This window comes from Phocoena sinus, chromosome 17, assembly GCF_008692025.1.
Source record: "Phocoena sinus isolate mPhoSin1 chromosome 17, mPhoSin1.pri, whole genome shotgun sequence".
Taxonomy (NCBI): domain Eukaryota; kingdom Metazoa; phylum Chordata; class Mammalia; order Artiodactyla; family Phocoenidae; genus Phocoena; species Phocoena sinus.
The window spans coordinates 28,642,086-28,663,905 of NC_045779.1; the positions used below are offsets into that span (position 1 = coordinate 28,642,086).

The following is a 21,820-nucleotide window of genomic DNA, read 5'->3' on the forward strand; positions in this document are numbered from 1 at the left end:
AAGAACTAGTGTAGCAATTGATAGCCATTTAGAGTTGTCTCCTTTATAGCCGAAAGGATACAGAAATCAAATTCAGAGTAATATACTTCAAACAGTGACCAATATCAGTTTCTTAAAGATTATTTATATTCTGATTTTTAAAAATCACATTTTTAAATAATTCATTAGCAGAAATTTCAAAATATTAAAAAGACTTATGCATTATCAGGCTCTGATCTTTAGCAGTTTTAGGAAAAATGATATATTTTATTATTTTTCATTGTGTTATTCAGTGTTTCTCAAAGGGGTGACTGTGTGCATGAGAATTACCTGAAACTATCTGTGAAGAAATGCAGATTCCCAGGTCAAATTCTCAAATCAAATGCTGATTTAATCTCTGAAATTTGGAAAAAAGAATCACATTTTAAACAAACACCATAGATGATTTTTCTCCTTAAAGTTTGGAAGCCACTGGTGTAAGTAATTTGTAGTTTCTCTGACAGACATAGGATTTTGAAGGCTAATTGAAATAGCTGCTAACTTGTGAATGTGTTTTAGTTGAATCCTACTGAGTTTAAACAAATAAAAAATTCATTGTGAAAAACACAAAAATATTGCAAAATAAATTTCAAATGACCTATTAGCATCATTAATAATAACTGCGTTGTAGAAAAACTTTAAAAACTGAAATTAAAAAGAACAATTAAAAAATTACCAAAATAGTTATTATGATTTAATACTGCATGCTATGGAATGAATTGTGTCTCCCCCAAATTCATATGTTAAAGCCCTAACCACATTTGGAGAGAGAGCCTTCGAGAGGTATAGGTTTAGACGAGGTCACATAGTGGGGACCTCATGATGGGATTAGTGCCCTTATAAGAAAAGACATGGGAGAACTTGTTTGCTCTCTCTCTCTGCTATGTGAGGACACAGAGAGAAGGTAGCTGTCTACAAGCCAGGAAGAGAGGCCTCACCAGAACCTGACCATGCTGGCACCTGAATTTCCAGACTCCAGAACTGTGAGAAAATAAATTTCTGTTGTTTAAGTCATCTTGTCTATGGTATTTTTGTTATGGCAGACCAGGCTAAGACACATATAAAAAAGTTTTTTAAAATAACAACTTTATTTTTATCAATTCCTGTCCCTGCATCTATAGCACAATGTTACCACTTCAAATTAAAACTAAAACCTCCTTAAGAAACACTATTGTATTTATTAATTCTATTGATTTATTAACAATAAAACTAATTTGCAAATTAATTTAATTTGTAAAATAATAGTTTTGTTAATGCCAAATCACATAGCAGAACCCATTTTGAGATAACTTAAATTGAGTGGTTTTATTAATTGAATTTTTCATGTTTTACTAAAGAATTTTTTTTTTTTTTAAATTTGCGGTACGCGGGCCTCTCACTGTTGTGGTCTCTCCCGTTGCGGAGCACAGGCTCCGGATGCGCAGGCTCAGCGGCCATGGCTCACGGGGCTAGCCGCTCCGCGGCATGAGGGATTTTCCCGGACCGGGGCACGAACCCGTGTCCCCTGCCTCAGCAGGCGGACTCTCAACCACTGCGCCACCAGGGAAGCCCTACTAAAGATTTTTAATTCCAAGTTTTGCTTATAGAGTTCTTTGATTAAATAAAGGTTGGTTATTAATGAAGTTCTGTACCTATGAATTGGAAGCATAAATATTTTGTTATAAATGGTGTGTCCAGTTTTACTAGCTAATGCTGCTGAGTATTTCACTTCATTCCAGTGACCCTTTTTTTGCTAGTTTATTGTTATTTTAAATTTAAAATATTTCTTGCATGAAACTTTCTTGATTAATTACCATCATATGGAATTTTCATTCACCTAATATTTATTGAGCATCTACTATATCCAAAGTGGTGTGTGTGACACCAACTCATTTAAAATTTAGTTCTGACTCTCGAGAGTTTGTAATCAAATGAGAAAAAACTTTTACCCAGATCTGTGTGTTATCTCATTTCCCATCAATAGTTTGGGGTATCACGAAACACAAGAACCTGTGGGTGCCTAATATTCTAAATAACACAATATAATTTGGTTCCAGTAAGGTATTAAGAACACTGTTGTAAATGCAGGAGATCTGGAGTCCAGCGGCGAGTCTGAGCAATTCAGGACCTCTCCCTCCACACCCCAGTATCTCTACCTATGACTCCATGATTCTGTTTTTCCTGTATTTCAAATCCAAAAAGATAATCTATGGAATATAACCCTGCACTTGGTCCGAGTCACTGAAATATTTGCAAAGGATCCTAAAGCTCGAAAAGAGCAGACAGCAGAAACCGCCCAATCAAGGTAAGTGACAGAAGGCTAATCTCGTGTAGTTCTACGGACCCAGCGGCTCAGAAATTGATGGCCACCCGGCAGGGTTTTTTCCTGCCCTGAAGCCCTTGTTTCCTCCCGGCGTTGCTGCGGGAGGTCGCCGCTCCCGGAGTCGGCTCGCCAACAGCAGGGAGGCAAGTGTGAAACCCAGTCACCGACGCTGCCCTCCTCTCCGCTCGCCCCTCCTTCCTACAGAAAAATGCGTTTCCAAGCAACGGCGGGCCGCGGCGTCACTTCCTGCCATTTAAACTCGGGTCCCCACCCCTAGCCGCCCCTTCTTCTCGCTTCCACTCCCCCTCCCCTCGATCGTGGGCTTCCTTCTCGCGTCCCCAGGCTCGGGGAGGGGGCGGAGGCCCGGCGCGCCGAGCGGCCCCCAGGCGGGTGGGCGCAGCACACCTGTTGTTTGCAGGAGCCCGCGACCCTTCGTCCCGCCCTCGGCGGGCGGCGACGGCAGCGGCCGCCGCGGAGCCGACCCGGCAGGTGGCCGAGCGCGGGGGCCGCACCACCGCGGCGCGGGGACGCGATGGCGGCGGCCGAGCCCGCGGGCTCCGGGCAGCCGGCGCCGCAGGGCCAGGGGCAGGGCCAGCGGCCGCAGCCGCAGCAGTCCCAGGCGCAGCCCCCGCCGCCGCCGCCGCCGCCGCCTCTCGGGGGCGGCGGGGGCGGCAGCAGCAGGCACGAGAAGAGCCTGGGACTGCTCACCACCAAGTTCGTGTCGCTGCTTCAGGAGGCCAAGGACGGCGTCCTGGATCTCAAAGCGGTGAGTGCGGGAGGCGGGGAGGGGGCGGACTTCCGAGCCCGCGGTCCTGGGAGAAGACCACCCCCTTGTCGCGTGGGTTGGGCGGCGCGGCGTGGTCGCGCATCCCGGGGACCTGGAAACCCGCGAGCAGGGGCCACGTGGCCGGCGCCCAGGCCCTGGACGCCGGGATGGGGGAGGGACGCGGGACCAGGATGGCCCGGACCGACCGCGTTAACCAATGGGGCCCGGCGCTGCGCCGGGCTCTCGACAAAGAGCCCAGGAGCTCGGGCGCGCCCGCGTGGCTTCAGGCTCTGGGCGTAAGGACCCGAAGGCGACCGAGTGTCCTTGTTGCTCCGCGTCCACCTGTGGCAGAGGCGCAGGGGTTACCCGGGCGCTTTGCCCCGAGGCACCCTTGGGATTGATTTTGCTGTTGGAAATTGATGGTTTTAATAGGCGATTCTTGCTGAGACCGTGTTTCGGTTGTTTAAAACGAACAATCAAACAAAATCCGATTTTGCCACCTTTTCTGGATGACACACACACAAAAACGTGAACTCTTCGGCCCTCCCCGTTAAAACAATAGTAGTAATTTAAAAAACCTCTTCCTTGTGCACTTCTTTTCATCATCCTGATGATTAAGAGGGATATTTGACTTGTGACTTAATTTGATATCTGATATAAATTTCTAAAAGCGAGATTTGCCATCACACGAAAAGGGGGTGTTTTATAATTTCCACCCCAAAAGATGGAAGCGCTCAGTAAACTCCTATTTCACGAGACCGTGTGCTTCGTCTTTTACTACAGTTTGGAATTTTCAAACGGCAACATGCATCAAAAGCTGTTCCGTTAAACAAAATGACTTAACCGTTTAAGGCAGGACTTGGAAGGATTCCACAGCGCTGAGGAACAGCGCTGTGATCACACTTGAATTAAAATTCAGCCAGCACACGCAGTTTAAGTAAGAAGTAAAGCAATAAAAACAAAAATTACTAACGAGTCAGTAATCACTGCAGAGGATTGGTCCCAGCACCTAGGGGAGGGTCAGGACCACCTTTCCTAGCTTGAGAGTGTGACTGCAGTCATCAAGGCTGTGCCTAGAGTAACAGAAGCAGCATCTGAGCAGGAGAGCATCTTCTAGTTCTCCCTGACCTGAACTCACAAAGGCCAACTTGATGGCCTCTGCTAGGGGCCCTCCTCTCAGTGTAGTGCAGGAGGTGAGGTATGTCATTGAATGCCGTCTCCTTTCCCTGGGTGTTCAGTATGTGATTGTTGAAATATCTGAATTGTTCTAGTTTATACAAATGAGGCACGATGCACATATTTTGCATATCCGGAAGTAGTTTCTACTCTCTTCTTTTTGAAGTGTTACTCCGAGAATTTTCCCACACCCTTGGAAATTCTTGTTCTCTTTTTTTTCCCCCACCCACTCTTTCCTCCATACCTCCCTCCCTGAAAGTGCTTTACGGCATATATAGTATTTAAATTGTTGTGAACTAAATTGGATTCTGTTTAAAGAATTTCACAGGAAGTCATGAGGTCATCAGTGAAAGCCAGGGATGTTACAAAGCATAGCTTGCAAACTACTATTCAAAATCTAGAAGTTCAGTTGTAGCCTGTGACTTCAGTAAGGAATCAGGAAAGTTTGGGATTTTCCAGATGAAACTGAACTCTGAGGGCTGACTGTGAAGGCTTCTGCAACTTGCCTTGGAATATGGTGGAACTTTGCCCTTGCTTTCCCCTAAGTTCTTTGGCTTCTTCCTGCTTCATCTGTGGCCACATTTTGCTGTCTAGAAGTCACAGAGGCAATGGGTGGGAAATGGAGTTTAATATATCATAACAACATTGTTTCATCCATCCTTTCTTAAAAGTTCAAAGGTTTCTGCAGTGACATTAGGTCTCATTATATTAATGACATTTTAGTTGTAGAGAACAGTTTGAGTAACATTCTTTTTCACATATATATGGATAGATATCATTTATTTACATGTGTTTACTTATATATATGTGTAAAATCTTATATTGTAAAAATCTTATATTGAAATCTTTCCAATGATGTTTCTTATTGTACACCATAGTAAAAGCTCATAAAGACTTTTTCTGACATGTTGAAGATGGATTAACACTGGCAATTATAAAGTTTCTCTAATTTGAAATTATAAAATCACATTTTTTCCTTATATTCTTACTTGGGGGTGGTGTATTTCAGCATAAGTTATTGGTACTTTTGCATTATACACTTGATATTTTTTAAGAAGCAGTTAATGAAACATCATTTTTGTGAATATCATGAATATAAAAAATATCAGCCATCACATCCAAATATCTTAGATATCCATAATATATCCAAACCACTTAGATGATATTTCTTTTCTAACTTATGACATGTACTACTGAAGAATAAGAACATAATGCTGTATCTTAGTGATACATTTCTTAGTAATTTAACTAACTGAGGACATAGCTTAACAAAACAAATTCTAATAATTTGTTACAATAGTGGGAGTGGGGTAGTTACTCTCTCTTTATTCTAGTGAGATGACAAGTTATGTCATGGTCCTTTCCAGTTTATGTGGTTTGCCAGTTTATGCTGTTAGTAGCTGACATTTATTGAGAGCTTAGTATGTGCCAGGCATTTAACATATATTAACTAATTTTATCATCCTAACAGTTGAAATTTGGACTTACCATCCCCATTTCACAGATGAGAAAATGATAGGTTAAGTAACTTGCCCAATGTCACACAGTAGAAAGTCACAGCTATGACTTGAAACTAGACCATATTTTCTTATTCTCTGTGCTATACTGACTTTCAGTATTCCTAAAAAAAAAAAACAATTTCTTAAATTTTTCATCTGTGTAGGGCATGGAATCTTTCTTGTAAAGAAAAATGCATGATTATTTTTATACCTCTACTCATGATAGAAGAGAAGGTATTGAGCTTCTGCATTAAAATGAGGATATTGATGACAAATTCATATTACTTCACAAATTAAACTAGGGTTCTATTTTTATAGAACTAAAAATTTAAGTAAGTTAGGATAGTCATGACTATATATGTTGTTTTAAAAATTCCTATTAATTTATAACTGAGTTTCTAGATTTGACATTTTGATGCCATCTTCAAGTTTTTAAAGTATGCTCAAGATTCCTTATCTTGTTTATTATAATTGTTCAAGTTACCAATTGCCTGAACAATACCTGGATTAATATGATAAAATATTTATGGTGTTTCTTATCTCACAGGTCCCTGACTCATACCCATTTATGATTTGCTGATTAATACACACCGTGGAAGAAATAAATAATCTAAGGTCTTAGATTGTGATGTCACAGAATAAAGCAAGGATTATCCTAAGGAGAGAGATATGGGTAGGAGAGCCAGAACTTCAGTGCATGCTTAAAAATTCTCAGGACAATTTCACTTCTGAGTATATACTCCAAAGAATTAAAAACAGGGTCTTGAACAGTTATTTGTATACCTATGTTCATAGCAGCATTATTCACAATAGCTAAAATGTGGACACAACCCAAGGGTCCATCAACAAATGAGTAGATAAGCAAAATGTGGTATAATGGAAGATTATGCAGCCTTAAAAAGGAAGGAATTTCTGATACATACTTAGATGAACCTTGAATACATTAAGCTAGTCACAAAAGACAAATGCTGTATGATTCCACTTTATGAAGTAACTGGAGCAGTCAAGTTCATAGAGACAGAAGGTAGAGGAGTGGTTGCTGGGGGAGGAGGGAATGGGAAGTTGTTGCTTCTTGGGCGTTTGGGGCTGAATTGTGTTCCCTCAAAATCCATATGTTGAAGTCTTAACCCCCAGTAGTCAGAGTGTGATTATATTTGGAGATAGAGCCTTCAAAGAGATGATTAAGTTAAAATGAGGCCACCAGGGTAAGCACTAAGCCAGTCTGACTGGTGTCCTTGTAAGAAGAGGAAATTTGGACCCACAGACACTAGGGATGCCTGTGCACAGAGGGGAGCCCATGTGAGGACACAATGTGGGAGACCATATGCAAGCCAAGGAGAGAGGCTTCAGAAGAAATCAAACTCGCCAACACCTTGATCTTAGACTTTAGGCTTCCAAAACTGTGACAAAATAAATTTATGTTTGAACCACCCAGTCTGTGGTATTTTTATTATGCAGCCCTAGCAAACTAATGCTGTGTGTATAGAGTTTCAGTTTTGCAAGATTAGAAGAGTTCTGGAGATTCGTTGCACAACAACGTGAAGGTACTTAAAACTACTGAATTGTACACTTAAAAAATGGTTATGATGCCAATTTTATATTATGTGTATTTTACTGCAATTAAAAAAAATAGATAAAACAATAGTGCAGTACCACTACATACCTAATAGAATGGCAAAATTCCAAAACACTAACAACACCAAATGTTGGCAAGAATGTGGAGCAACAGGAACTGTCTGTCGTTCACTGTTGGTGGGAATGCACCATGTTGCAGAAGTTTCTTAAAAAACTGAACATACTTTTACTGTATGATCCAGCTGTCACACTACTTGCTATTTACCCAAAGGAGTTGAAAACTTATGTTCAGACAAAAATCTGCACATGGATATTTATAGCAGCTTGATTCATAATTGCCAAAACTTGGAAGCAACCAAGATGTCCCTCCGTAGGTGAATGAATGAATAAACTATGGTACATCCAGACAATGGAATAGTATTCAGTGCTGAAAAATATGAGTCATTACCATGAAAAGACAAGGAGGAACCTTAGATGCATATTACTAAGTGAGAGAAGCCAGTCTGAAAAGGCTACATCCTATATAACTCCTACTATATAACATTCTGGAAAACACAAAACAATGGAGACAGCAAAAGATCAGGGGTTAGGGGAGTAAGTTAAACAAGTGGAACACAGGATTTTTAGGGCAGTGAAACTACTCTGTACAATACTATAATGGTGGATACATGTCTATACATTTATTAAAACCCACAGAATGTACAACACTGACAGTGAACCCTAATGTAAGCTATGGACTTTGGGTGGTTATGATGTGTCAGTGTAGGTTCATCAGTTGTAATGAATGTATCACTCTGATGTGGGATGTTGATAGTGGGGGAGGCTGTGCATGTGTGGGGGCAGGAGATTTATGGAAAATCTCTATTTTTTACTCAGTTTTGCTGTGAACCTCAAGCTACTCTAAAAAAGTAAAATAGATTAAAGATGCATAATAAAGCTTCTCTGGATACATCTATTCCAGGGTCTAATTATTAAACATCTGTTAAATACAAGATGCATGACCAAATAGGAAAAGAAAATTCTTAGGAGACTAAAGCTCTACAACACTAATAAAAATGATTACTAGTAGCTAATACTAAGTGACTGACACTATGCCAGATGCTTTACTTGTATTAGCGCATTTAATCCTTGTAACAAAACTCTAAGGGAGATATTACATCTCCATTTTGCTGATTAGGAAATTGAGGCTTAATGACGTTATCTGGTTACAGCCAATATCCACAGTAAAGGAGATAAGAGCCCAGATAGTCTGATGTCAGAATTGATGCTATGCTAAGCAAAGTGTACCTACCTCTGAAGTTTTGGTATAATGTGAAGAACAACTTTTCTAGAGAACAAGAAAGTAAAAAAAAAAAAAGCCAGCCATCTTGTTTTTCAGTTCTGGACAGGATAAATGGGCATATAGCTAAGACAGTACTAGTGAGTTCTTGGTCTTGATTCTGCCATCTATCAGCAGTGTGTCTTGGGCATGTTCCACATCCTTTATATCTTATCCTTAAAGTGGAAGGAAGAAGGGATGAGCCACCGTAAGTGGTGGCAGTAGTTGTGAACCGAGAAGATTTTATTTTTGTGCTAAGCTGTACAGTCTCTCCACCCTCACACTTCAAGAAAGGGATTCCACCAGCTTTCTCAATGTGTAGACCAATGGTCAAATATGTCAGCATCTTCTGGATCTTTAAAAAAAAAAAAAAAAGATTCTAATGTCAGACCTGGGAAATCAGGTTCTGTAGGGCCAGGGGAGGAGCCTAGGAATCTGAATTTTAAATACATACCCCAGGTGGTTTTGATACCTAATGACATCTGAGAACCATGGAATGAGCTCTACTGCCTCTTCTTTTTCAATCATATTATTCACGCATCAAAAAGAACTGTTCTGGTAGTAGAAGGAATTAATGTCAAACAGAGTTGACCCTTTAGGAGTTCACTAAGATTGATGAGAGCTACTCTTGGGGAAATGTTGGAGGCTAGGGATGGAAGAAATTCCCCATTTAATTGCTCTGGAATAGTCTCTGCTCATGTCTGAATGGCAGCATATTATGGCATTCAAATCTTACATTACTAATTAAGGGACCTACTTTCTAGTGGAAATGAGTAAGCTTTGAGAGTCATTTCTATAATGGAATAAAGTAAAATCCACTTTTACAGTAAAATTCTGTTTTACTTACAGGGGAATAGGAAAATTATAAAATTTTAAAATTTTGGATTTAATTTGTAAAAAGAGCAAGGTCAGTGCAGCTGTAGCTCATCTTCATCATTTGTGTTCCAGGGGACTGCGCAGTGAATGAGATGATGCTCAAAATGATGCGAGGGCCTCCATCACTGGGAAAGATTCTTTCCTTGAATGGAGAGTATGTGTAGGCAGGACTGTAGACATTTTAGGAAGATTCTCACAAGGATAAGAGTAAGGAGTGTCTAGTTGAGACCCTCAGGTAACTGAGAGATTTCATTAGCAGAGTGCCCAAGTATTTTAGTTGAGCTTTTGCTGATTTTATGCATCATTTTCTTTTTATAAATGTTATTAAAATTTTAAAGGTAATTTAATAGACTAGAAATACACATTGATTGCTATCTTACAAAGGGAAAAAATAACACAGAAAGCGTAACAAATCTGTAAAAAAGGATGAAAAGCTAAAAGCATTAAAGCATAATATACAGAAAACATCAAATGAGTGATAATTGAAACCTGCTAGTTTCTCCAGTATGTGAATGTATCCGATCCTTTTTCTTTTTAATAAAGTTGTTTAGATGAAAAAATTCAGGCATCCATTGTGTACAAGAAAAGCACCAAGAAAGAAAAGTACTCAGAAATTTTAAATTAAGGTATACCAGGCAAAGGGGAAGAGAAAGAAATCAGGAGTGAAAGTACTAATTTCCAGGGAATGTCTACCTTAATATCAAGTGCACTCAATGGTATAAACTGATATTTTTAAGAATGAGATCATAATCTAGGGATGAATCATAAAAGTCAGTGTTTAAAAGTGCCTCTCAGTGTGAATCACATGTCTGTTTGTCTGGATGTATGTATTATGTTATGCCATTTCTTGAGTATGGTAAGTATTGACATGGTAAATATTTCTTATAAATACATTTCTTTTAGATTTTGCCATTTAAGGCTAACTTTCCCCAATTATTAGTCCATGAGTCTCCCTTTATGTCTTAAACTTAATATGTTTGTACAAGGGAGGGTATGTTTTTCTGATTTACCTTTTTAAACTTAAAATATATCTGTTGAAATAGCATACAAATAGTAGAAAACTTGGAAAAAACTAATATAGTCCAGAATAAAAATTACCCAGTATGCCACCACCCCAAGAGAGCCACTATTTTCAATTTTCAGTATTTTCCCAATTTGTTACATCTTTTCATAGCTGAGGTCAAACTTTTATTTTCCCAAATTATAAACATAAGTTGTGAGGGCCTCAACTTAGATCTATCATATTATCCAGAATTCACCATTGTTTTAGGTTGGTAATGTATTAGTTGTTTCTAGGTTTTGTTCTCTCTCATTCAATAAATATAACTTAACCAATGTGTGCCCTAGCCCCTTCCTTTAGTAGCTTACAGCTTATGGTTGTGGGGAAAAGTGAGGGAAATGAGAGTTGGACACTTTCACACTGTAAGAGGGTATGGAAGCACCTGCTGAGCCCTGGTGACCGGTGATGTGGGAGCCATTGACTGCTCCAGGGAGCAGTGAGACTGGGGCTGGGACTAAGGGACTCAAAAAGTCAGGTGACATTGATATATGTAAAATTTAAGAATTTAAGGTCGTGTTGCTCCTCTACTTAGAACAACATCCAGTGCCTACAGGACCCTGTCTCTTCTGGGAGTCCTTCCCTTCTTCTCGCACACTCGCCCCTTCCATGGCTCCAGTTCTTCTAATGCTTCACACACCCTCTGCTCTCCACTTTATGGCTGCTGCACAGGACTTTCCTTCTGCCTGGAGCACATTTACACACACACACACACACACACACACACACACACACACACACACTCCCTTACTTGACTGGCCATTTCTCTAAACCCTCTGGTCTCAGTTTAAATGTTTCCTTGTCTTAGATGCTTGGTAGGTAGAATATGACTCCCGAAAGATACCCATGGCCTAATTCCTGGGACCTATGAATCTATTCAGTTAAGGGGAATTAAGGTTAAAGTTGCTAATCAGCTGACGTTAAGATGGGGAGGTTTTTCTGAATTATGAATCTGAGCCCATTGGTAATTATAAGGGTCTTTAAAAGTGGAAGAGGGAAGCAGAAGAGAGAGGGCCAGAGAGATGGCAGTATGGAAGGACTTGGCCCGACCATTGCTGGAGGAAAGGAACCACTAGCCAAGGAATGCTGCAGACTCTAGAAGCTGGGGCATCCAGAAGGAACACAGCCTTACCTTGATCCAAACTCAGTGAGACTCGTTTTGGACTTCTGATTCACCGAACTATAAGATAATAAATTTGTGTTGTTTTAAGTCACTAAATTTGTGATAATTTTGACAGCAGCCATAGGAAACTGATGCAGATGCATCTCCTGACTCTTCCTCTTAATCTAAAGTGGCTGAAGTTGATTCCCGTTTATTCTGTTTCTCCGTTACCTGTTCTTTTCCTTAATACCCCTTCATCTGTTTATTTGCCTGTGTTCCCTTCTAGACCAAGTGCTCTGTGAGGTGAGGGACTGTGTCTTGTGTGTTACCAGTACTGATCCAGCCAGTCTGTTGTAAGCTTTCAACAAATAGAATGGATGTGATCAGATTTGCGTTAGGTGAAAAGGCATTCCCAGCAAGACAGCAAGTGCCAGAGCCATGAGGCCAGAGAAAGAAATGGTACATTTGCAAAGCTATAAATTAGATGACTGTTGAATTTAGAGAACAAGGTTGTAATTTAGGCAAGATTACAGGCTTGAACTAAGGTGGAGCAGTGGAAATATAAAGAAGTGGGGAGATAAGATGTTTCATTGTAGAAGTGACAGAACTTGGATGCTGAGTCTATAGGAAAAGGAATCATGGATGACTGCCAGGTCATGGCGTGGTCAGCTGAGTGGATGGTGGTGGTTTTCACTTAGAAATTACGAAAAGAGGAAAGGAATTTGGAGGAAAGGGAAGTTCAGTTCTGGGCATGCATGAGACGCCTATAGGCCATCCTTGAGTAGATATTTGGCAACCTGTGGGAATTATGATTCTGGAGCCCAAGAAGAAGACCAGGGCTACCAGTTTGATCTGGAAATGATTGGTTTATGAGGTATGTAAGGGAGAAGGTTTAGAATGGAAAGAGGAGTAAGAATGGAAGTTGGGCCAACACTCATAGTTCAGAAACAGCAGAGAAAAAGGAGACTTGAGAAGAAACAGCCCGAGACTGAGGAGGAAAAACCTATGGGTTGTGGTGACAGCAAGGCCAGGGAACAGTGCTTTAGGAAAGAGAGAACCAGAGTCAAGTGCTGCAGAGGATACAAGACTTTGTAGCATCCACTGGATTTAGCAACAGAGGTCCAGGAAACGTTTTTGGCATTTAGACATTTTTTAATTATTTCTCCTTCTGATAATCTATACTAAAGAATTACTAGATCAAAGGATCATAAAAATGTAAAACCTTTGATGGATGTTGCCAAATTGCTTTACAAAAAGATGGTACTTACACTCCACTAGCAGCATATAATCATGACCAGCTACCTCACCACATCAGAAATAGCATTTTGCAACGGCTAAAAGTATACACCCTGGGTTCACATCCTGACTTTACCATTACCATTTCGGTGGCCTTGGACAAGTTACTGAGCTTCACTTTCCTCTTTTGCAAAAATGGTGACAATAATAGTATCTATCTCATGTGATTATCATTATAGGAATGGCTAAAGTGAGTTTTTACTTTTAAAACACTTAAACAGTACCCGGCACATAGTAAGTGCTGTTTCCAGGTGTTTGTTAGATAAGTGATGGATAGATAGAATGAATCAATATCGGGTATTCTGATGTTTTCATATTCTACAAATTTGAAAGGTGATGAATAATAGTATCTCTGTTTTTTAAGTCAACTTTGTAAAGGTATAATTTCCACCCATTAAATGCTCCCATTTTAACTGTACAGTTCAGTGAGTTTTGACAAATGCTTGTACCTGTAACCACCACCACAACCAGATGTGTAACATTTCCATCACCCAAAACAGCTCCCTTTTGCCTTCTCCCAGCCAAACTCCAGCCTCCCCACCTCACCAAGCAAGCATTGCTCTGTTTTCTTTTCCATGGATTAAAACGACCTTTGCTAAAGTTTCATGGTAATGCACTCATACAGTATGTGCTCTGGGTTTAGCTTCGTTCACTCAGCATGATGTTTTGGAGATTCACGCCCATTGTTACCTGTACCAATAGTTCATTCCTTTCTGTCCCTGACTGGTATTTCGTTTTGTGGATATAGTACACTTTGCTTATCCATTCACCTGTTGCTCCCAATTTTGGGCTTTTATGAATATTCAGGTACAATTCTCTGTGTAGACGTATATTTTCATTGTTTCAATTTGCATTTCTTTTTTTTTTTTTTTTTTTTTTGGTTCGCGGGCCTCTCACTGTTGTGGCCTCACCCGTTGCGGAGCACAGGCTCCGGACACGCAAGCTCAGCGGCCATGGCTCACGGGCCTAGCTGCTCCGCGGCATGTGGGATCTTCCCGCGGGGCACAAACCCATGTCCCCTGCATCGGCAGGCACACTCTCAACCACTGTGCCACCAGGGAAGCCCTCAATTTGCATTTCTTTATTATTCTTTTGCTAACTTATTAAAAGTTTGAAAACTTTTTCAAGAATGTTAACAAATTTTTGGTGTGAAATTTATCTTTTGTCCATGTTTTAATTCGTGGTCTTCATGCTTTCTTTTACTGAGTTTTAATTATTGAGATAGTCAAATCTTTATCTTTTCATCTTTATTTCTTCTATAGATTTGACATTTAGAAGTTCTTGGTGAAGGAAATTTTTGACATTTTGATGTATATACATATGCGTGTCTGTGTGGGTGTGTGTATGTGTGTTTGAGACAGAGATGCCCCAGTTATTTGGGGGGGGGGTTTAATCAGTTTTCAGAATAGGCTGCTGGTCACAGTTGTGAAGGAAGTCGACCTGAAAATTGAGTTTAACTCAGTCATTGGTCACATTCAACTGTAATCCCTTTGAGATTTTTGGATTTATTTTAAAATCCACATCTGACTAGTATATTCTTCTTGATAATGACAAGTCCAGGTATTCTGAAACCGTTGTTTATCCTTTAGATAATGAGATTTTGTCCATAGCTGAGTTTTCTGATTACCTAAGGGTTTATGTCTGTTAATAATACTATTTCTTATAAAAGAACATTTAACCATTTTGGTTTGAAAATTTTCCAAAATGCATTACACATGTCTTTGTGCTTGATTTTATTCTTTTGGTAACTTGGGATAGCCATGATGAATATTATTTTTTGTATCCTTTGGAGGTGATAACCTCAAAGCTTTTCTAAGTATGTTGGATTACTGCCATGTCCAGTGACCTCAGCTTTGTCTGCTTAGTGAGTTTTTTATCCTTTCTATAGTTTCTGCCACATCCCTTGATTGCTGCTTAGGTACCTCGCCAGTGTCCCAGATGGTACTTCCAGTTTTCTTGTGGACGTTGAAATTAAATATCCCCACTGTTAGGAATCATAGAAAAGAAGGAGTAAATAGGATCCAAATGGCGCGAACTATTTGAGTAATAAAACATACCTTTTTATATCTATTTTTGCTTCTGCAGAAGCCCTTTTTCCTACTTCATTGTGCTTGACTGTGTTCTGAAGTGTTACAGTTAGTGAGTTACACCAGATAAGTAAATGTGGTCTGTTACGTTCCATGATACACTTTTCAAAGAACAATTTTTTCTTACTATAGGTGAGAAATTGGATCTATAATAGTGATAATGGCTAACACGAATGTAATACTCGTGATTTATGAGTCACTCTCCTAAGTATTTCAAATATACTCATTTAATCTTCACAACAACAGTATCTTAACTGTTATCTTACAGGCTAGCCCATGTTCCTAACTTCTGTGTCACTTCTTTGGTTCCTAACTTCTAACCATCAGGATGATAGAACATGTGCAGATACAAATCCCAGTGGTAGAATAGCAGATGCATGCTTAATTTTGCTCCTGTTTTAGAAACTTAACACATATGACAATTACAAAGCACGCATTTGGGGACTTAGGCAAGCAATCTCTAGAGCTGAGTTTCAGCAGGCTTTTCCTACTTAAATAGATATTTTATCAAGTGTCTTCTTTTTTCTTTTGAGAAATCTTTGGTGACTTGAGTAAGGCAGTACAAATGAAGTTTCTTTTCAAAAGCTTATGCAGAGTTTATTAAAAAATTTAAGAATTAGAACAAATTTAAAGCTTATGCACTTAAAAATATCATATAGAGTAGTAGTTAGTTTGAGGTAGTGAAAGCACTGCAGATTTTTTTAGGAGAGATTTCTTCGGGGGAGGTTTACTCATTAAAACACTTGTGTGCTTAGCGCTGCTTCTGGAGGAAGCCCTTTGTAGCCTTAAAGTAAGTTATTTATTTTTTGGGTATTTAATTTCCTTCCTGATGTAACATCCTTTACAGATGCATTGAAAGCACGCAGCAGCCTCCTCCAGGAACTCTTTCCTGTTTTGCCCCCACCTCCAGTAATCTCTCTTTTTTCAGTCTCCTATAACACTTTGTCTCTACTTTACAGGACTGTTTCATTTTTTCATCCTCATTCTGCCAGGTGTTAGCCATGGTCCCGAAAACTTAGATATGCTTACAGTTTTTTTGTTACTGGTTATTATTTTTGAATAAATAAATAAGTGGAAATGAAGATCTTTCTGCCTTTTCAGACCATTTTATACACTCTAGATGGAACCACCTGCAGACTAGTGGTACTCGAATTGCTACTCAGTGCATTTGTATAGCTTGGGAACTTATGACGGTCCACCAGTCTTTTAAAATAATAGAAGCCCATTTGAAAATGTTTTGCCACAAATTTATTTCATGAATATATAATTAATGCCAGATTCCACCTGATTATTCATTAGCCTTCTGAGTCTGTTTCCTATAAAACAGGGAGAATGATACCTACTTTACAAAGCAGTTGTGAGCATTAAGTTAGATAACATCTGTGAAAGATCCTATTACACAATTATCCAATTACTGGCTTATAAATGGTTCTTCTTGACTGTGGGTTGAAATCAAACATTCTACCTCTCAATTATCTTTAACAGTGTTTGAAATTAGCTAGTAATCTTACCATGAGATAAAGCAACATACCATCGAGCACAGTTTTTTTAAAATTCTCATTAAAATATTTCATAGGCAATCTTGGTGTATTACCTGGAGTCCTTCCACCTTATATTCAGGATCCCATCACTTGGGCATGTCTGTATGCATGTGTATATAACTAACTGATGTTTTGTAGTGTTTTTTTTTTTTTTTTTTACCATGCCGTGCAGCATGCGGGATCTTAGTTCCCTGACCAGGGATCAAACCTGTGCCCCCTGCAGTGGAAGCGCAGAGTGTTAACCACTGGGCCACCAGGAAGGTCCCTTGTAGTGTTTGTATTGCACAGTTTTGATTTTTGGATATGGCCCTCCTCACTGTAACGTTAGTCTCTGTAGCACAGTAGCTAAGACATTGAGTGCACGTGTGTCAACAGTTGTCCTGGAAGAGAGTAAAGTACCTGCTTTACAGATGGAGAACCTGAAAGACGGGATGTTTCCAGAGTTACTATGTTTATGTCAGCCCTTTTGAATGAAGCATCAGGCTGCCCCGGAAGAACATCCTTGAGCAAATGAGCCGCAACTAATCCTAACCCAAATAAAGCTGCCACATAATCTCTCTCCCTCCCAGAATTAACACTGGTCTTAGTGGACTCTTTTGTTCAAGTGAAGGGGTGGGGCCAGAAAACTCTTAAAGCCCTTTTTAGCACTTATATGCGATCCCTCTCAGCTCTTAGGTTTTATTTGACTTGTCCACCTCTTAAAAGCATCACAAGTTTTAATTTTGTTACACCTGTGGATATCAGTTTGTTCACCATTGGTGACGTATTTTTAGAAAAGAGTTTAATATTTGGAGGGGAGATCTATGTCTTTCAGAGGGTTATGTTTGTTTTTCCTGAAAAAGTGAGCATCTAACGGATGCTTCCCTATGGCTATATAGGTCAGGTCCTAGAATAATAAATGTAAACTTTTAAAGTAAATTTGATGCATACTCATGTGCATTCAACAGCCACAGTGCCAGCATGGGATGAGGATGCACCCATTTTGTTCTCTGCCTGTCCCTTGACAACACCCCAGCCTTTCTACAGGGCCGCAGGAAAATGCACAGTGATTCTGATGGCTCTCACTTTAAATTCAGGACCACTAACTTGAACAGGACCATAGTGAGGTCCAGCATTCCTTCTACATGACTTATTCTCTGGCTTTCCTAGATGAGGATTTCACACTTCTCCTCTCTCAACCACTAAACCCCCCTCCCCCTTCACTCCTCCACTCCCACCTCCACTGATGAGAAAAAAAAAGCAACCAGAAGGAAGTGTCTAACCTCTCCCCTTACCTTGTCTACTATCATACCCACAGCTGTACTTGGGCACTCTGATGAGCTTCAGTTATTAATATGCCCTCTTATTATGTAAGGCTGATCCTCAGCTAGTCTGATTCACATCCCCCCTTGCCTACTTCTGTTTCTTTATTGGTTGCCCCTTCTCTCTCCTGCATCATGAATTATCCCTCTTCCCCCTTTACTGGCTCATTCCTATCAGCATACTCGCATGTTGAAATTGCTCCACCTTTAAAAGAAAAGAGAAATGAAGGGGAAAAAAAAACTTCCTGGGGAAACTCCACAATTCCCTATATCTACTGCCTCATTTCCGTTCCTCTTTGCAGCAGAAATCTTCAGAAGAGCTGTCCACTCCAGCTTTCCTTCCACTTTGTCCTGGAATCTCTCCATGAAGGCTTTCTACTCCGCCACTCTGTCAAAACGGCGCCGACCAAGGTCACTTGTGATCTTTCCAAAGTCTAATCCATGGATCAGGTCTCAGTGAATCAGGTCTCCCTGCCAGCGATACTTAACATGGTCACTCTTTCTTACACTCTTCCCTTGGCTTCCAAGACCCCACTCTTCCTACTTCTCTTACTTCAGTGGCAGGTTGCCCCTCATTTCTCGGATCTTAAATACTGGCGAACCCCAGGGTTGGCCCTTAGACATCTTCTCCTTCTATGCTCACCTCCTAGGTGAATCCAGTAGGTTCCATCCATTGTCCTAAAATGTCTTCTTTACTGATGGCTTCTGAATTTGTATCTCTAGCTTGGACTTCTCCTCTAACCTACACACTCCCAATGTTCAGTGGCCTTCTTGATTTCTCCCCCCTGGAAGTCAACATGTCCAAAGCCGAGTTCCTGATTTTCAGTGTCCCAAACCTATTCCTCCTGCAACCTTCCTCATCTCCAGTTGCTCATGTCAAAAACCAAAGAGTTACTCTTGATTCCTTTCTCAGGATCGTCTGCTTGCTGTACCTTCAAAATAGATCCTAAATACCGTATTTTAATGCATATATATGGAATCTAGAAAAATGGTACTGATGAACCTAGTGGCAGGGCAGGAATAGAGACAGTGACGTAGAGAACCGACTTGTGGACACAGTGGGGGAAGGGGAGGCTGGGACGAATTGAGAGAGTAGCATTGACATATGTACCCTATCATGTGTAAAACAGATAGCTAGTGGGAAGCTGCTGTATAGCACAGAGAGATTAGCTCGGTGCTTTGAGACGACCTAGAGGGGTGGGATAGGGAGGGTGGGAGAGAGGCTCAAGAGTGGGGGGATATGTGTATACATATAGCTAATTCACTTTGTTGTACAGCAGAAACTAACACAATGTTGTAAAGCAATTATAATCCAATAAAGCTGTAAAAAACTTTTAAAAAGCTCTAAAAAATACAGATCCTGAATCTCACCACTTCTCACAATCTCCACAGTTACCCCCTCACCCAAGCCATGGCCATCTCTTGAATGGATTATTGCCATTGCTTTCTCACTGGCTTCTTTTCTTTCACCCAGAGCAGCCCGAGAGAACCTTTGAAAATGTGGAGCCAAATCATTATGTGCTCAGAGCCTTCCAGTGACTTTCTGTTTTACTGGGGGTAAAAGCTGAAGTCTTTACAGTGGCCTGCAAGACCCCAGTGATCTGGCCCCTTGCTACCTCTTCCAGGTTATCATCTTTGTCTCCCTGTCTCTCTTCCCCTTCCCCTTTCTTCCTCCTCTTGTTACACACCCCCTTCCCATTCTCCCTCTCAATCACTATTCTGGCCACACTGGCCTGCCCGCCTTTTCTTGAAGGACCTAAGCATCTCCCACTGCAGAGCCTTTGCACTTACTGCCAGGTGTTCCCAGGGGTCACTTCATTCAGTTCAAATGTCGCTTTATCAGGGAGCTCTTATCTGAAAATCCTGTTAAATATAGCACCTTCCTACATGCATTCCTCCTAACATAATAATTTGTACATTATTAACTCCCGGACCTCAAAAGAGGGAGTGCTGTGGGCTACTTCATTCTGTCACCACTGTATCCTTAAGACCCAGACGAGCCTGGCACCCCCTGGGTGCTGAATGAATGAATGAAGGTGGTGGTGATTCATTGTATGATTTTATTAAGTACAAAGGTCTTGGATTACTTAATAAAACTTTAAGAATTCACACGCAACTTTTAAAAACACTACATAAAATATGATAGGTTCGTATACGTGCAAACTCTAACTTACCCACGATCTCTTGTTTCAACCTGTATTTGATGATGAGGCAGTTACTTACCAATATTTAAATTATGCAGCAGACACTGTGCTAAGATTATCCAGTTTAATCCCCACAATTCATCATGTGTTGTTATCCATTTTCCAAAAAGGAAGTGAGGTTTAATGAGTTTGAAGCCAACTGAAGACAGGAAGTGGCAGGCTGGGGTTGGATCGTGGTGTGCCTTGCTCCAGAACCTGACTTCAGAAGGATGATGCGGCTGCTAAAATAAAAGCTTCCTGGAGATCCTTTTTAATGTTGGTCATGTATATATTTTTAAATAGAAAGATATTTAAGAAATAATACTTAGATTTGGAAATCAAGTGTTTAATTTTATAATTGTTAAGCAGTAATAAATTATAAATGAGATACTTTTTTACAAATTTTGAGCTAAAAGTGAGATCTCATGGCTCTTTGCCCAGTGACCTAGAATAGCTGTGTGATCTGTTTCATACAAACATATTTTAATACCCTACCTGGTGAGCTGTTGCTGTGGTTGTGACGGCTTTTGTGTGTGAGTCTGTAGCTACGGATAACACAGAGCTGGCTTGGAGTGCTGTGGGCTACTTCTCAAGAGGGAAGTGAGACATTAATTCACAAGTTAAGATTTTACAGTTAGCTTTGCGGTAGATGATTGCTCTTCAGAAAGACAGCCTCACACTCAAGGACAGAAACTCTACGATGGTAGGTGAAACAGAGAAGAAATTGCTAAGTACAAGGAAGAGGATATCAATGAAACAATGCCTAGTCCTCTTTTTCATTTGCTCGTTTTCTAGAAGAGATGGAGCCAAACTCTAGTCAGAGTTGGGGGTTCAAACAGCCTCACGCTCTGGTTCTTCCTTCTCTCTGCCACTTCCTACTTACCCTCCTGGTCCACTGTTTGAGGCATGAATCCCCTTCCCGAAGACCTGTGTGATTGGACAACAGTAACCTGGTATTTTTGGTAACACAACGACTAGACTGATAGAACTGACATTTCACTTACAGGTTCCACATGCCTGTGAAGCAAGCAGTTGCTATTGGTTGCATATGCCCCCTGTGGAAGGAAACAAGCCCTGGGGTAGTTGGTAACTAACTATATGAAACGAAATCTTGTACATATGTACTGGATATTGTCAGTAAGGACATAAATGTGTTTTTTCATTACTACCATGAATCTTAAAATGTGACTGCACATTCAAGATAGTCTGTTGTCTAATCCACTCTGAAAAAAGAGCTGTAAGGTAACCTCATCTTAGAGGTTCTGTTTGTACTATTGGGGAACAAATGTCAGAAATGTGAGTGAGAACTAGTTAGAAGAACTGTCCAGCATTCCTCAATTCATTCATGACATGATAGCATTAATTAATTTTCATTGGTCTTACCTAATGTGAGTGAAACTACCAAGCTTTTGTGTTTGCTAGTACCAAAACCTTGTGCTATAGACTTTGATTTCTTGTAGATTTTATGCTTTGTGTTGGGATGGCATGATCATTCCTCTCTTTTCACCGTGAGTTTAAAAAATGCAGATTGTGTATTTCAAGGTATTACAGTGTGTGTATAATTCAGAATTTTCCACCAAGTATCTTGACTTCATTATTTAAAAGCCGCTGACATATAATTTTTCAAAGTTTTAAAAAGTAATTAAGGCTGATTTTAGACAAGACTGTTTATGAACGGAGAAATAAGATAGGAAGTGACAATTAGCAGTGCCTTTTCAGGATT

At 40.2% G+C, this 21,820-nt stretch overlaps 1 protein-coding gene across 2 annotated transcripts in view; it reads left to right on the forward strand.

The window, feature by feature from the left end:
- The first annotated feature begins 2,609 nt into the window (after nt 1–2,609).
- The window catches only part of E2F5 (E2F transcription factor 5), a 28,611-nt gene continuing 9,400 nt past the window's right edge, over nt 2,610–21,820 (forward strand). The window contains exon 1 of one of the 2 annotated variants that reach the window (XM_032610354.1): nt 2,610–3,086. In XM_032610354.1, the coding sequence (XP_032466245.1) occupies nt 2,853–3,086 (234 nt within the window). In that variant the 5' untranslated portion in view covers nt 2,610–2,852. The remainder of the gene's footprint in view (nt 3,087–21,820) is intronic. The other variant, XM_032610353.1, reaches the window with a different exon arrangement.